Source organism: Trypanosoma conorhini (genome assembly GCF_003719485.1).
Source record: "Trypanosoma conorhini strain 025E chromosome Unknown Tco_14.4_contig_00300, whole genome shotgun sequence".
Classification (NCBI taxonomy): Eukaryota; Euglenozoa; class Kinetoplastea; order Trypanosomatida; family Trypanosomatidae; genus Trypanosoma; species Trypanosoma conorhini.
The window spans coordinates 114-14,648 of NW_021704389.1; the positions used below are offsets into that span (position 1 = coordinate 114).

The following is a 14,535-nucleotide window of genomic DNA, read 5'->3' on the forward strand; positions in this document are numbered from 1 at the left end:
ACTCCTCTACCTTTTTTTTTATCGTTTCCTCCCGCTTGACCCCTTCATGTTGCTACCGCCGCCCCTCCCCCCCCCGCTTCTTTTTTTCTTTCTTCCTTCTTTATCCTTCTCTCTCGCACCCTCTTTGCCTCCCTCGAAAAGACGCACACGCACACACATGTGCAGGAATAGGTTAAATAAATAATGACGCAACAATGGCTCATCCTGCTAGACAGACAATAGATACAGCCGACTCAGCCGCCCTCCTCGCTTTTGCTCGCCTGCGTATTTTCCACTCCTCTCCCCAGTTGCCTCCCCTCCCCGCGCGCTCTCTCTACTTAGATAGCGTAAGGCGTGAAAGCACGCAGGTGGACACTTTAGCGCACGTTCCACTGGTCATGGGGCGAGGTGCGGATAGTTTGCCAGGAGCAGCGCGAGTCGCTCCCGCACCTCCTTCGTTATGGCTGAGGGGGAGGTGGTAATGGAGTTCTGCAGCACGCTGTGCGCGGGGTCGGTGAAGGGGGCGGCGCCCACGGCAGTGATGATCTCCAGGGACGACTTCCGCGTCTTCTCGACATTGCGCGCCATCGTCTCCTGCACCTGCGACCCAACAACGTGCGGGGCGTCGCTCCAGGCATCCATGTCCGTCACCATGGCAATGACGAGGTACGCCATCTCTGCCTCGCGTGCCAGCTTCGCCTCCGGCGCCGTCGTCATGCCAATCAGGTGGCCGCCCAGCTGCTTGTTCATGAGGGACTCTGCCTTGCTGCTGAACTGCGGCCCCTCCATCGTGACAATGGTGCCGCTTTCGTGCAGCCGCCACCGCTCCGTCCCCTCGGCGAGGCCGGGAAAGGTGCGGTGCAAGACTTCACGGGAGAGGGCGCGAAAGGCCTGCGACGTCGGGTAGGCAAATTCGCAGTGGACGACGAGGCCGTTCTCAAAGAAGGTCGACTTGCGTGCCGTGGTGCGGTCGATGACTTGGTCCACCAGCACGAGATCGCCAGGCTGGTAGGCGCTGTCAAGCGAGCCAACGGCGTTGATGGCGATGAGGTAGCGCACCCCGAGCAGCTTCATTGCGTACACGTTGGCGCGGTAGTTCACTTCCGTCGGGTTCAGCGTGTGCCCCACGCCGTGGCGCGGCAGGAAGGCGCAGGCGACGCCCCCGACCGTCGCCACGCAGACCTCGGCGCTCGGTCGCCCAAAGGGGGTGTCGATGGCGTAGTACTTTGCGTCGGCCAGGGTGTGCAGTTGGTAGACGCCCGATCCGCCCATGACGCCAACGAGCACGGGGCTTCCGTGTGGGTTGCTGCAGTGCGACATGGCGTGGACGACGAGGTGGCTGCTTCTGCTGCAAAATCGTACGGATGCTTTGATTCAATCCCCACCGCGTTAAGTTGTAACGATATATGTCTCGCGCACAGTGGCTGATGGGCCTTCCACTAGACACACACACACACACACACACACACACACGGCGGCAGCGTGGGAGAGAGGGAGAGAGAGACAAGGAGAAACAAATAGGTAGAAAGGGAGGAGGAGATGAATGAAGAGTGCATGCCAGTCAGTCAGTGTCTCGCTCCCTCTCTCTGTTGTGCAGTCCACAGGCACAACGTGTCCGTGCACACGCCCCACACACACACACACAAACCTGTATGCGCCGATGACGTCACTCGCCAGTTCCCCGCCAGTTTTCCTTCCTCTTTCCATATCTTTTACTTTCTCTGTGGGTGGGTTGCGTCTCCCTCTCTCTCTCTCTTTGCTTGTCGGTCATCAAGCGCATAAAACATGTTTTGCCATTTTCATTCCCCCCCCCAGCTCCTCCACTTGTTGTATTTACTCGTCACTCTTTTTTTTCTTTATTTTTCTGTCTCTCTACCCTTCCGCACGCAAAGAAACACGTTCCCTCCCGCCTCCGGCGGCACAATTTGTTTCTCCTCCCTGCGCAACCGCGGTTTGCCGCACCGCCCGGCGGCGTCGCTCACAGGCGCTGGCGTCCAATGTGCTGTGTCTTGTAGTCTAAGAAGGCGGAGAGGTTCTCGGCGACCTCGCGCCAGTGCGCTGCGTCCTCGACGTCGGGGAGGGTGACGCGGTAGTTCCGCTGCGCCTCCCGCACCACCTGCTGGCGCCGCCTCAGGTACGCCTGAAAGAGGCCAAGGAACGACTTCAGGGCCGCGTGCACGCGGAGAGGGACGTACACGGCGTCGTCGTGCGTCTCGTCAAGGAAGAGGTCCATGAGGTGGTTGGAGGCCTCGCAGCGCACGCGCCACAGCGCGTCGGTGGCGGTGACGCTCGCCACCCACCGTCGCCCCGCCGCGCCGTTCTCGTCCTTCGCGGCTGCTGCCGGCGGCGCGCAAGCGGCCGCCGAGGCGCTCTGAAGTGCCTCATCTACCTGCATGACGCCGAGTGCAAAGCGTGCCGCCGCACCGGTGGACTCGGCGCTCTTGAAGGAGGCGCACATGGCACACACCACCCCCACGCAGGCCTGCTTCTGCAGCGGCGTGGCGTGGGGGTCCCACGCCAGTCGCGTCACGACGTCCATGTCGGACGCGGCGGCGGCGAGCAAGTTTGTGACCTGCAGCGGGCCACCCGCGGCTGCCGCCTGCTTTCGCTGCAGCGTCCACAACATCTGCACGAGCGACTCAAGCTGCAGTCGCAGCAAATTCATGGCCGCCGGCGTCACCCCCATCACGGTAGTCGCTCCGTTGGCGTCTCCTGCCGCTGCTGCTGCCGCCTCCGCAAGGAGCTGCGAGCGCAGGCCGAGGGCGTGCATGATGGCGCGCCAGATGTGGGCCGGCTCCTCGCCGAGGCCCGACCAGGGGACCATCATCAACAGCGTGTTGGCCAGGCTCCACACCCCCACCTCGTTGGAGAGCACCAGCAGCTGAAGTTTGGTGATGAGGCCGCCGGTGCCAGAGGTGCCAGCGGCGGCGCGTAGTGCCCGCTCCACCACGACGTCGTCCTCACAGTTCACAGGGCCGGAGGCGGCGACGTGCGCGGCGTCGCTGTTAGCGTTTATGTTACTGTTATTACTGTTAACGTCTGTGGGCAGTCGCAGGGCGTCCCTCATCAGCTTGCCCACGACGTACATCGCGTTTGTGCTGTACAGCAGGCCTGCCTGCGGGTTTTGCTGGAACGCCGTCTCATCATCGGCGTCGGCCTCGTTGAGGCCGCAGATGGTGTCCACGGTGGTATGCAGCACGTTTACCGCCGCCTGATCACACCGCAGCCGCCACAAGGCACGCTGCACGAGAACGGCACGGTGCTCCTCCCGCAAGGTACACTCCTGCAGCAGCAGCGGCACCGTGCGGCGCCACTCATTGTGGGGCGGGTGGGCATCTAACACCGCCACCACCAGCGGCAGCACTCGGGCGGCGTTCGCCGTGCTGGGGACGGCGTTCATAAGTGTCCCCTGCACCCGCAGCGAGACCTCGCAGAGCTGATAGAGGATGTTCTGTCGGCCGGCGGACAGCAGCGCGTCATCTTCCCCTGCTTCTTCTTCCTCTGCCGCAGCCGCCGAAGAAGAAGAAGGAGGAGGAGACGACGACGACGGCGCAAGTGCCGCCTCCTCCCGCAGCCACGCCATGATCGCGGTCGCGTCAAGGGAGTCTGTGAGGAACGCCTGATGCGACGCCATCATCTCAGGCGATTGCAGCAGCGCGGCCAGCGCCGCGTTCTCGTCACTCAACACGTGCAGCACCTCACTCCCCGCCACCGCCACGGCCGCCAAGAGCTCCGCCTCACGTCGCTTGTACTGCCGCAGCCACAGCACGCCAGTCTCCACGGTGGCTTGGTAGAGCTGTGCGGGGTGCCGCAGCGTCTCCCAGACGACGCCGGTTGTCGCCCCCAGCAGGGAGAGTAGCGTGTGCAGAACATGCGGGGCGGAGAAGGCCTCCGCCACCTGCTCACACCCCTCCACGCAGACCGCGATCAGCTGCAGCACCTCTTCCAGGGCGCGGGCGGCGATCACGAACGGCGCGTGGCGAAGACCCCCACGCGTGTTACACCCCTCCACCCCGTCGCCCTCGGCAGGGGCGGCGGCGGCGTCGTCGTCGTCGTCGTCGTCTTGCGCAACCGCGGGCGGGGCCAGCGGCGCATCCCGGCGTGCCTTCTGCACCGCGTCCCACGTGGTCGTAAGGAGCGCGACCAGGCCGTCGCGGAAAGCGACACGTCCTCCCTCGCCCGGCTGTTGCTGTGCCCCACAAACGGGAAAGGTAGAGGCCGCCAGCGCGTCCACCACGGCGTCCTCGAGGCCGTTTACCACGAAGTTTCGCAGGGCCTCCGCGGCGGCCGTCCGCAGGTAAAGCGCCCCGCAATGAGACTGCCGCGGTGGTGGGGCCTGGACGTCGGTTCCATGTGGCTGGCCGGCCGACGCGGGTGCGGCCGCGGCGAAGAGAACCTCAGCGAGCCGCTGCGGCACGCCGTGGGCCGACAGGTTTGCGTGCTGCGAGGGCTGCAGCGCGAAGGCTGCCACATCCGCGCAACCCTCCTCCACCACGTTCCAGTCCGGTGAAGTTAGCTTCGCCACACACGGGGGAGCCGGCGGCGGCGGCGGCGCCACGGCCGGGGACGCATGACTGGCGGCGGCGCCGCTGTCGTCAGCGGCATGCCGCGTGCTGGGTTTTGCCCCGCGCGACTTGGGCTTATGCCCCTTCCTTGCGTGGCTGCCCATGTCACTTCGCCTCACGCCGTTTGCCTCGTGCGCGCGCCCTCTCCCTCTCCCTCTCTCTTTCTCTCTCTCACACACACGCTCCCGTTGCGTTCCTTCCTTGTGCTGTGGTGCGGTGCAGAGGGGGGCGGAGGTGAAGAGCGAGAAAAACAAAAAATAAAGGAAGTAAGAGGCATCAAGTGGCAGGAGGCCCACCGTTCCTGTGAATCCCGCGCGTTGGCGCCCGCGCTCGCAGCGAGTCGTGCACGCAAAAAAAAAAAAGAGAAGAACACCTGGAGGGGGAATCAGGGGAGGGCCTCCCCCGCGCTGCCGTACGACGCGGCCCTCGTGCCCAAGTCCCGCAGCTTCTTTAATTTTTTTTAAAAAAAATTCTTTTGCCTCACTGTGCTTCCACCGCCGCTCCCTTCACACGCCTGTGCGCGTGCATACATGCAAATACGCATATATATATATAAACATGTCGGCCAATAGTCCTGTGGGTTGCGGCTGCTACCGCGTGAGGCGGCCGAAGCACGACTTCACCGCATCTCTCGCGAAGGGAATGTACGACAGCACGTACCACACCATCGCCCCGATCTGCACCAGGCAGCACACCAGCACCAGCAGGGCGTTGTGCAGCGCGAGGGCGCAGACAAGCGTGAGGACGATGAAGACGAGGTACACCGTCGTCGCGATCCACCGCTTCTCGTCAAACATGCGCCGCAGCTGCGCCATGGGGCCGGCGAGGAACAGCAGCCCCGCAATCGCGACGACGTTGCCGAAGGAGAAGAGAACACTAAAGAGGACGAGGTCCAGCTGAAGAATGGCAATGAAGCTGAGCAGCGAGAAGAGCATGCCGAGGCCGACGCAGCAGCCGCAGCCAATCAGCCGGTGCTTCCAGGAGAGCGAGGGGCAGAGGGACTCCGAGTCCCGCGCCTCAATGACGCCCGCCTCCCCCAACGCGGAGCCCACCCCGCTGTTGGACACAACACTCACAACGCTCGTCAGCTTGTCCATGTGGCTACCCACCCCAATTCCCTCCGGTTTTGTTCCTTGCTACTTCCTCTGCCCCCTTCCTTCGTCGGTGTGAGCTACCTGCCTCTTTAGCACACGCGCAACGGAAACCCGTGTGCCTTCCCTGCGCTCAACAGAAAAAGTCTCCCTCCTTGCGAGACACAGACGCGGGAAAAGTGAGTGAGTGAGCGAGTGGGTGAGGGAAGGCAGCCGCATCCAGCAGGCGGCCGCACACGCAGTGATGAACATGCATACACGTACACAGGAACAGTGGGCGTGTGCGCCTCCCCTGCCGCCGCCACTCCGTCCACGCCCCATGCAGGCCAGTCTCACGCCACTTCAATGTCTTACTCGACTCTCTCTTCCCTTCCCGCCTTCTGTGTTATTACTTATCGGTTATGCCCCACCGTGTCGTGGGGCTCGCCTTCGGGTGGCTGCACAAACCCTCATACTTGTGTGCGCCCCCACCTTCACTCTTTTTTTTTTCTTTCGTCCTCCTTCCATCCTTTTTTTCCGGCCCTTCCCTCTCGCCCTCTGCTCTCTTTTTTTCTCTCTTTCTCGAGCATGCGCGCGCTCGCGTTAATTTCCGCGAACCGTGTACTTCATGAAGTAGTCCATAAATGACACCTCCGCAAAGGAGGAGTCGCGGTGGTCGTACAAGTACCGGCGTGTCTCGTAAAAGAGGGAGGGTTCCAGCGGCACCTCCAGCACCGCCACCGCGGCCTCCTGCTGCTGCTGCGCCTTCCGCCTGCTACCGCCGTGCGGCCACTTGTTCATCGCCGCGTACTGCGCCATAATGTCCTCCGCCTGCTGCTTGTAGCTCCGGCACGGCACACGGTGGGCGGCGGCCCAGTGGGCCCGCTGGCACGCCGCATCGCAGTAGTAGACCGCCTTGCAACTGCCACAGCGCAGCAGGGCACCGCCGTCGCCGCCGCCGTCGCTGGCGGCAGCGGCGCGTTTTTCGCAGTGGGCACACTGCCGATGACTGCTGCGGGTGACAAGCGGGATGAGGTGCAGCATCGTCGTGGAGGCGTCAAGAAACATCAAGTCGTGTGCCTGATCCACGCTGGCGGCGGACCACACAACGGACGCCCCCGCCGCCCCGTCCTCGCGCCGAACTTCCGGGAGGGCCGCCAGGAGGTCCTTCAGCGCAATGCGCACGTCCTCGTCCGTCTCGCGGACACCCGCTGCGTCGTCGCCGTCGTCGCCGGTAATTGTGGTGGTGGTGGCGTTGCTGTCGCCCGCACCCCGCTGCCGCGCGGCACGTCGAACGGCCACCGGGGCCGCCGCCGCCGCCGCAGCGGAGGAGGAGGAGGGCGGTGCAGCGGCGCCTCCCTCGGCTGGCTCAGCCCCAATGAGCTCCTGCACGGCCGGGACGAACCACGGCAGCCGTGCGAGGAACTCGAGGTTGGCGCGCGCGTAGCGGTTGACCTTCTCCACCACCTCCTGCTGCGGGGAAAGCGCAGAGGTGGCGCCGAGGGCCGCCTTGGCGTGGCCGCCGGGGCGCAGCGGCGTGAGGCTCTCGAGGCGGCACAACTCCCCCAGCAGCGCGACCGTCTCCCAGCGACACTCCCGCACCACCGCACTGTTGCGCTGGGCGAGGAAAAAGGCGATGCCCCGCAGCACCGCCTCGCGACGCCGGGTGTTTGCCTCCGCCACTAAAGCGGCCTCCGCCTCGCCGCCGGCGGCGGCCGGGTGCACGGGCGTGCGCTCAAAGAAAAACAGCTTCACACTCGGGTGGAAGGCGACGGTGCTGAGGGCGACCAGGTAGTACGCCCGCTCCTCCATCGCCACGTCCTGCCGCGTCAGGCGGTCGTAGATGTGGTCGAGCGTCACCGGATCGGGCCGGGGCGGCGGCGGCGGCGGAGCCGCGGCGCTTCTCTTCTGCGACGGCATCGGAGGGCTCTCACTCCGCGCGCTGTCTGGAGTCACTCCGCCCACGACGTTCTCCCCCTCCTCCTCCGCCCTTTCCTGTGGCTAGTCGCTGGCATCACAGGGAGAGAGAAGGAGAGAATGAGAGGGAGGAGGAGAAAGAGAAGAGGAACTGCATCGCACGCCACCGCCGCCCTCTCACGTACCAGAGGCATATCCCCTTCTGCCCACACATACATTACAAATATATCTCGCCCTCTCCAGCCGCAGAGAGTAAAAAGAGAGAAACACACGGTGACGTGGTCTTCCACCGCACCGGCGCGACATGTCTCCCCTCCCTCCCTCCCTTTGCCGCGTGACTCCCTCTCTCTCCGCTTACGCGGCCACAAAATCACGCAGCTGCCGCAGCCAGCGCTCGTACTCCATCTGTTCCACCCACACCGAGTACTGGCCAACGAACTCCCCAAACTGGTCGTCGATGCAGCGCTCCGCGAGCCACGCCTGTATCCCGTCGAGCACCTCCTCCTCCACCTCGTCCAGGTTCGGCCCGGGGTAGCCGCCAAAGAGGTTGTTGTACTGCACCTCGGCCTCTGTCAGGGCAGGCGGCGAGGCGGTGCTGCCCGCGTTATGGGGCTCCGCTTTCTGGCTGTGGGGGCGTGCGGGAGAGCTGGCCATCGCGGCGGGCGCGTGTGTGCCGTGAAAGACAACGTGGTCGACAACCAACTCCCCCTCCACAAAGTCGGCCCGCACCTCGATGCTCTGCTCGTACAGACCGCGCTCCTCCGCCACTCCCCCGGCGCCGCCCACGCCGCGTTGCACAAAGAGGGAGAAGGGGAAGTGCTCGCCCCGCACGTCGCACTCGGGGTCAAGCGAGGGATCCCGCGTGGTGAGCTGCACGCGGATCGTGTGCCGCTCCATCCCACGCGGCCCCGCCGGGGCGACAGGCGTCGGCGGCAGCCACCAACGCCGGCCGTAGAAGACGCTGGTCCCCGGCGCGTGGTACATCTCCCATCCGGACGGCGGCGGCGGTGCCCCCTCCTCCTTGTCCAGCCGCAGCGCCTCGTCCTGCATCTCCTTCTCGATGCACTTGAGAAAACTCCGCTCGGGGAAGTCGGACGGCGGCAGCGCGCTACGCGGCAGCGACACTCCACCGGAAACACCCCCCGCATCGTCGCCGCCGCCGCCGCCGCCGCCGTCGTTGTCGTTTAGACCACCGTCAGTCATGAAACGGCGTGCGTGTTGCTGCAGCCGCGGCCACGATGACGCCAGCGCCGCCGATCGCAGAAGACGCACGGGGGTGGCGGAAGTGGCAACCCGCCTGTGGCGCACAACCCGCATGCAGGGCCGCATTGCACGACAAGTACGCCCCCCCCCTCGCTACCTCTCTCTTGCTACCTCACGCACTGTCTAGTCTCTGTGACGATGCCAAGTTACCCCTGTAGAATGCGTACAGGGAAATGCTCAACTCCCCCCGCTTACTGTATATATATATATAAATATATACACACGAATGCTAGCGGTAATGCGCTTCCAAGGTACCCCACACTCTCATTTCATGAGTGCAGCCGCAGGGAGGGGTGGGGTGGGGACACATGAGAAAAATAGCAAAGAAAAAAAAGAAGAAGAAGAAAACAATGACATATATGCATCCATCTATAGACAATCACGTAAAGTAGACAGTAGCTATACGCATATATATATGTGCACACACACACACATATCTATATATATATATATATATTTCTACTTCATGAAGATAGGTAAATAGCCGCGCAAAGTCAATAGTCATAAGTGTGCATTTTTGTGTGTGTCTGTCTGTCTGTCTGTGTACGCATTCGGAAGAGTTTCACGCAGCACATGCCGCAGGAGCCACTTCCCCCACAGACACAGCCACAAACATTTGTACTTGCATTACAGATGCGGGCAGCCCGTGAATTGTGCCCGCCTCTCTCCGTACGCACACAAGATGAGTGTGTCGCCGTGCGCAGGGACAGTGAATTACTGTGTGTGTGCGTGTGTAGGGCCCGTCCTCTCTCTCTCTCTCTTGCCACTTGGACCCCGCAGCACACGACAGAGCCCCACACCCCGCCCTGCCTCACTCCGCTCTCCCAGCCTCTTCCTCCTCCTGCGACAAACACGCACGTTGCAGCCAAGTACCGTACCCACGACTACAAAAAAAATATCAGGCCGCCTCCTCTTTTCCTTCCCGCTTCGCTCGATCTCTTCCTTTCGGCCTCTTTCGTTTCCACTACGCACCCCCCCTCTCCCTGGAAAAGGGAACCGCAGACACCCGCACACACGTTGCAGGTGCACGCGTTCCCTCCCCATTCCTTCCTTCTACTCAATAAAAAAAAAAACAACAACAACCACACACACAAAATATATAAATATTTCCCCACACCCCCTTTTCTGTTTCTTCTTTTTTTTTTTGTTGTTCTCTTTTTGTTCTTGGAGTGCTACTACTACTGCTATTTCCCTTCACAAGTCCTTCGTCGCTGCCGGTCCTCGCCTGGTTCCCGGCAAAGGCAAAAACACAAAAAACAAGCAATAACAAAGGGCTTAGTCCATCGCGAAGACGGCGCCGCGGTTCTTCCACTCCCATCCGTTGCGGTGCATGCGGAGCGCGTAGGTGCCGAGGGAGAAGGCCCAGCCGCCCACGCCCCAGAAGGCTAGCCGCAGGGCAAAGCGCCAGTGACAGATGCCGAAGAAGTTCTTCAGCGCAAAATGCCCCATGCCAAACCAAATGCCCGCGCCCTGCCGGTCCACATGGCGGAGCGGCGACTGCATCACGAAGGGCGCGTACGGGTCCTGCAGTTTCTTGTCGCGCCACCCGCGCCAGCCGGCGGGCCGCGCGCGGAAGTTTGGCTCGGTATGGGCGTGAAGCCGGAGCGTGCTGAAGCGCGTGTACGGCGCGGCACGATCAATGGCGGCAACAGGGGCGATGGCGTGGTGCCCGGCGGCGGCGGACGCCTCCTGACCACTGCGACGAAGCACGGTGGCAAGCATCCCGACACAACTTACTTGCTTTCTGCCTGCACCGGGGGTATAATATATATTATATTATACGTGTGTCTGCTGTGTGCGTGTGTGTTTGTTTGTTTGTTGTGGCGGCAACCGCAAAAAAAAAACACGCAAACAAGTACAAAAACGCACAGCAAGTGCTCTCAATGAGGACTCACCAAAGGTGCTGCTACGACTGCTACGACTACGAGTAGTACTTGGATAGTGACGGCTTATAGCGTACACGACTCTACTGCGAAGGCCAAAAAAAAAAACAAACAGCCAGCCAGCCAACCAACCAACCAACCAAACAAAAGAAGAAGAAGACAGAAGAAGGGAGTGCAAGGGCAGCGGAAGAGTCAAGCAAACAAACGCGCACACTTGGAAGGTGCCCAGAGTCACACATTCCTCCCCTTCAGAAGTCTCTTTCCCTTGGGTTCTCTCTCTATCTCTTTCTGCGTGCGTGTGTGTGTCTTTCTCTTTCTCTCCCTCTATTTGGCTCGCCGCGCCCGGCTATTGATGGAAGTACAGAGGGTTATTCAAACTCCACCACACCCAGGGGGGAGGGGGAAAAAAAAGAAACAAAGATTGCGTGTATGAGAAACCTCATCAACACCACCACAATCACCATCTGCGCACTCCACTCGCCGCCAGCGGAGGGGTGACGCAGGGCTTGCCGCGGCGGCGGAATTGGCCCCCGACAACATTGGACACTGACAAGAAAATAAAACGCGAAAGAGAGCAAGTAAGAGAAAGACGTACATGGAGCGAGAAAAAGAAAGAGAAAAAGCAAACACACACAGTACGTATTGCCTGCTACAAAACTCATTGCTCCGCCAACGTCCCTTTCCTCCAACGACGTCGCGTGCAGGACGCCGCATTGCAACTTCTACCGGGCACTTTGCCCACGCAACTTCCACCCCGCTGAAATTGGGGCGACGGCCACCGCCTTCGTCGTCGTTGTCGTCATCCTTGTCGATGCACTGTCCTCGTAGTTAAGTGTTCTCGCAGTGGGGAGATGCGGCAAACTGCGCCTGCCGCGGCGTTGCGCGCAAGGGCCGCCGCCGCCGCCGCCGCCGCCGCTGTTGCCGTCGGCCGTCCCGTGGATGGTGGCGTAGAGAGCCACGAGCATGTCGGAGGATAGCACGACGACGCCGTCGCCTCGGCCACCACCCCTGGCGTTTCGCGACGCAGCGAAGCGTTTCGAGTTCGATCTATCCCACACTCCGCGGTGGCGCCGCACGGGGGATGTGGCAGAGTAGGACCGGCGCGGTGTGCTGCGCGTGCGGCAGAAGTTCAAGACAGGCGCCTTTGCCCTCCGCCGGACTGACCGCCGCCTCGTGGATGTTGGGGAGTTCCTCCGCTGCGGTGGGAGGACGCTGGGGGAGGCGGCGTCGTCGTCCGACGCGGCTGCGTCGCCACGGCGCAGCCACGGCGTGGAGGACGCGGACGCCGCACCCGCGTCGTCAAGGAGCGCGCTCGGAGCTCGTATGGAGGGGGAGGCGCCGCTCCCGCAACTGCCGCTGCCTCGCAGCTTCGCCGCCTCCTCCTCGTCCTCGTCGTCGTCGTCGTCTACCCCGCTCCCTCGCCGACCGTGCGGCGGTGCCGTGTGCGCCCCCGCCGCGGCGCCCTCGCCGTGCACGGCGGTGGGGGACAGGCGGCGATGACGCGGGGGGGAGCGGAAGTTTTTGTCTGCGCCAGCGACGAGCTTCGGCCGCGCCCGGGCCGCCCCCGACCCACGGTGCGGTGAGGAGAACCCGCCCTCCGCCACCGCCACCACCACCTCCACCTCCTGCCCCGCCCCCGTGTTGCACGGCCCGTCTGGGGCGCCCGTGCGGCTCCCCGTTGCGCCCTCTAAAGACCTGGCCGGCTCCGTTGCGACCGCGTCTCCGGCGGTGCCAGCGTGCTGCAGGATGCCCCCGCCGGGCCGCGCCGGCATCGCCATGCCGCCGACCGTGGGATTTTTTCTAATGCCCTCTCGCCGCCGATCCCTCTCGCCGCCCTGGTGCGGGGCCTCTGCGTGAGATTCCAAGACCGCGCCGGTGCGCTTTGAGCGAACCTCCACCAAACGCTGCAGCTCCCGCCGCATTGCCAACCAAGTCTCCTGTGACAAATGCGGCACCTCCGCCGCCAAGCGTTCGTGCTCCTGCCGAATGCGTTGACGCTCCTTCGCTCGCGTCGAGGCCTCTCTACAAAGGGTACTATTCGTCCCACGAATCGGCAGGGGCGCTTTCCTCAGAACCGGCTTCTGCTGCGCGGCGCCGCCTTCGCCCACCGCGTCCCGCCCATCCTTTGCCCCTTTCTGCGTCTTCCTCTGTCGCTGGAGTTGGTCCTCCTCCCCAGGCGCTCTCAAGTGGAGTGAGGAGGTGCGCCTGCCGGCGCCGCCGCCACGACGATCAAACGCAGAAAACGGTACGGCTCCACCATGGACGGCGGCGCGCGCGCGAGCTAATGGCGGCGTCGGCGTCCTTCTTCTGCCTTCCTGGGCGGCACCACCACGGCCGCCAACGCGGCTGGGGGCAGAGTTGGTACGAGAGACCCGCGTCCGCGGCGCCGGAACAACGGCGGTGTGCAGCGAAGAGGAGGCCGCATCCCGCGTGGCTCCCGCGGGGCGGTCGCTGGTGTGCGTCCGCTGCAACCGCCTCGTGGGTTGCGGAAGGCAGGGCGCAGACGCCGTCCGCAGGGCCACGCGTGGCTTCCGTGTGGGCGTGGGTAGCGCCTTTGCCGTCGCAGAGCGTTCACACTGCTTGGTGGCGGGGGCAACGTGCGCCGAGGCGGAGGTGAGGCGAATGTACCACGGCCGCAGCGACGTCGCGTTCCCACGCGGTGCGGCGGTGGGGGTTCCATGCGACCTCGGCTTCAGTGACGGGGGCCGCCGCAGCAGGTCCATCGCCCCCGCGGCGTTCTCACAAGGAGTAGCGTTCTTCTTGCCGGCTGCCGTAGCTCGTGAACCCGGCTTGGCCAAAATTGCGGCCTTCTTTGACGCCGGAGAGAGTGCCATGGCAGCTCCCGTCGTGGGAGTTGCTTGACGAAGCAGCGCTGCGCTGAACTGTCGCTTCTCGGGCGGGGAATTCGCGACGGCTCGCAAGTGGTGATGCAGGGAGGCGGCGCGGCTGCATGTGAGCTGCCGCCGCAGCGGCTCACGCCCCGCAGCGTCGCGCTTGCCGGGGCTCGACCCCAGCGTCGTTGCACTCTTGCGAAAGCCGCACGGAGGCACCTGCGGGCGGCGCCGCTTCGTTGCACTGCCGTGGGCTGCGTTGTCGTGCTCGGTTCCCGCCTTCGCCGGGGCGGCGGGCGGCGCTCGCGCTGACGGGCTCAACGTTTGCCGCAGCGGAGTCATACGGCTCCGCGCCCCGGGCCTCTCCGCGGCGCCGCCTGCATGCGAGGGCACGGCGCCAGACACCAGGCGCCGTGTGACGGTCCGCAGGAGGGGCCGCTGCTGCCGCTGTTGGGCCTTCGTGCGTTGTGCGGACTCCACACGCGCCGCACCGTGTGGCTCTGCGGCGGCGTGCGTCGAGGCCGTCGTCGGAGTTGGCGGGCGCGGCGGCGTCGCCCGCGCGGCGTTTTTGTCCGCCGCCGCCGCCGCCGCCATCGCCATCGCCATCGCCGGCGGTGTGAACGGGTGGCCCCGGCAGGGTCCCACGGCGCCGGGGTGCACGCAGCGGGGAGGGGAACCCGAAGAAACGACGCCGGCCGGGGGGCTCCCTCCTGCGCTCTCGCTCCTGCAGCACACGCACGCACAGAGACAGAGAGAGAGAGAGAGAGAAACAGAGGGAGAGAAACAGAGGGAGAGGGCGAAGTAGAAGGAGAGTGAAGGAAGTATTCCGTCCAGCGTAGGGAAAAACACAAACACAAACACGCAACGCCACTGACGTTTGAGCCGTGAAGAAGGCAAAAACCACCACCACCGCCACCGCCAACAAAAAAGGCGTGCAAGTGAACCACAACATCCAAAACAAACACCATGAACAGCGACCGAAAAAAAACACAGGCAGAAAAGTATATATATATAAAAGAACTACAAA

General features: G+C 63.5%; 7 protein-coding genes across 7 annotated transcripts, besides 23 other annotated features; all 7 read right to left on the reverse strand.

The window, feature by feature from the left end:
* Nucleotides 1-76: 76 nt before the first annotated feature.
* Nucleotides 77-114: a microsatellite.
* Nucleotides 115-375: 261 nt separating this feature from the next.
* On the reverse strand, nucleotides 376-1,299 carry Tco025E_05264 (methylthioadenosine phosphorylase; the record flags this gene model as incomplete). Its single annotated transcript, XM_029372165.1, has 1 exon — nucleotides 376-1,299. The coding sequence occupies one exon, from the start codon at nucleotides 1,297-1,299 to the stop codon at nucleotides 376-378; it is 924 nt and encodes a 307-aa protein (XP_029227703.1).
* A 123-nt stretch (nucleotides 1,300-1,422) lies between these two features.
* Nucleotides 1,423-1,452: a microsatellite.
* A 13-nt stretch (nucleotides 1,453-1,465) lies between these two features.
* Nucleotides 1,466-1,519: a sequence feature (GA-rich).
* An 80-nt stretch (nucleotides 1,520-1,599) lies between these two features.
* Nucleotides 1,600-1,627: a microsatellite.
* Nucleotides 1,628-1,716: 89 nt separating this feature from the next.
* Nucleotides 1,717-1,735: a microsatellite.
* A 222-nt stretch (nucleotides 1,736-1,957) lies between these two features.
* On the reverse strand, nucleotides 1,958-4,648 carry Tco025E_05265 (uncharacterized protein; the record flags this gene model as incomplete). Its single annotated transcript, XM_029372166.1, has 1 exon — nucleotides 1,958-4,648. The coding sequence occupies one exon, from the start codon at nucleotides 4,646-4,648 to the stop codon at nucleotides 1,958-1,960; it is 2,691 nt and encodes an 896-aa protein (XP_029227704.1).
* Nucleotides 4,649-4,686: 38 nt separating this feature from the next.
* Nucleotides 4,687-4,717: a microsatellite.
* Nucleotides 4,718-5,134: 417 nt separating this feature from the next.
* Tco025E_05266 (putative vesicle transport protein SFT2B-like) lies at nucleotides 5,135-5,641 on the reverse strand (the record flags this gene model as incomplete). Its single annotated transcript, XM_029372167.1, has 1 exon — nucleotides 5,135-5,641. One exon carries the CDS (start codon nucleotides 5,639-5,641, stop codon nucleotides 5,135-5,137), a length of 507 nt encoding a protein of 168 aa, XP_029227705.1.
* Nucleotides 5,642-5,813: 172 nt separating this feature from the next.
* Nucleotides 5,814-5,842: a microsatellite.
* A 270-nt stretch (nucleotides 5,843-6,112) lies between these two features.
* Nucleotides 6,113-6,197: a microsatellite.
* Nucleotides 6,160-6,198: a microsatellite.
* Nucleotides 6,199-6,217: 19 nt separating this feature from the next.
* Nucleotides 6,218-7,534, reverse strand: Tco025E_05267 (MYND zinc finger (ZnF) domain-like protein; the record flags this gene model as incomplete). The annotated part of the gene is made up of 1 exon (XM_029372168.1): nucleotides 6,218-7,534. One exon carries the CDS (start codon nucleotides 7,532-7,534, stop codon nucleotides 6,218-6,220), a length of 1,317 nt encoding a protein of 438 aa, XP_029227706.1.
* Nucleotides 7,535-7,632: 98 nt separating this feature from the next.
* Nucleotides 7,633-7,682: a sequence feature (GA-rich).
* Nucleotides 7,683-7,885: 203 nt separating this feature from the next.
* Nucleotides 7,886-8,848, reverse strand: Tco025E_05268 (putative mitochondrial glycoprotein; the record flags this gene model as incomplete). The annotated part of the gene is made up of 1 exon (XM_029372169.1): nucleotides 7,886-8,848. One exon carries the CDS (start codon nucleotides 8,846-8,848, stop codon nucleotides 7,886-7,888), a length of 963 nt encoding a protein of 320 aa, XP_029227707.1.
* A 143-nt stretch (nucleotides 8,849-8,991) lies between these two features.
* Nucleotides 8,992-9,013: a microsatellite.
* A 104-nt stretch (nucleotides 9,014-9,117) lies between these two features.
* Nucleotides 9,118-9,140: a microsatellite.
* Nucleotides 9,141-9,201: 61 nt separating this feature from the next.
* Nucleotides 9,202-9,251: a microsatellite.
* Nucleotides 9,252-9,314: 63 nt separating this feature from the next.
* Nucleotides 9,315-9,337: a microsatellite.
* A 515-nt stretch (nucleotides 9,338-9,852) lies between these two features.
* Nucleotides 9,853-9,888: a microsatellite.
* Nucleotides 9,889-9,915: 27 nt separating this feature from the next.
* Nucleotides 9,916-9,960: a microsatellite.
* A 109-nt stretch (nucleotides 9,961-10,069) lies between these two features.
* Tco025E_05269 (uncharacterized protein) lies at nucleotides 10,070-10,516 on the reverse strand (the record flags this gene model as incomplete). Its single annotated transcript, XM_029372170.1, has 1 exon — nucleotides 10,070-10,516. One exon carries the CDS (start codon nucleotides 10,514-10,516, stop codon nucleotides 10,070-10,072), a length of 447 nt encoding a protein of 148 aa, XP_029227708.1.
* A 60-nt stretch (nucleotides 10,517-10,576) lies between these two features.
* Nucleotides 10,577-10,617: a microsatellite.
* Nucleotides 10,618-10,782: 165 nt separating this feature from the next.
* Nucleotides 10,783-10,824: a microsatellite.
* Nucleotides 10,825-10,846: a microsatellite.
* A 102-nt stretch (nucleotides 10,847-10,948) lies between these two features.
* Nucleotides 10,949-11,003: a microsatellite.
* A 225-nt stretch (nucleotides 11,004-11,228) lies between these two features.
* Nucleotides 11,229-11,303: a sequence feature (GA-rich).
* Nucleotides 11,304-11,399: 96 nt separating this feature from the next.
* Nucleotides 11,400-14,114, reverse strand: Tco025E_05270 (uncharacterized protein; the record flags this gene model as incomplete). Its single annotated transcript, XM_029372171.1, has 1 exon — nucleotides 11,400-14,114. The coding sequence occupies one exon, from the start codon at nucleotides 14,112-14,114 to the stop codon at nucleotides 11,400-11,402; it is 2,715 nt and encodes a 904-aa protein (XP_029227709.1).
* Nucleotides 14,115-14,251: 137 nt separating this feature from the next.
* Nucleotides 14,252-14,324: a sequence feature (GA-rich).
* Nucleotides 14,325-14,407: 83 nt separating this feature from the next.
* Nucleotides 14,408-14,432: a microsatellite.
* Nucleotides 14,433-14,535: the final 103 nt, after the last annotated feature.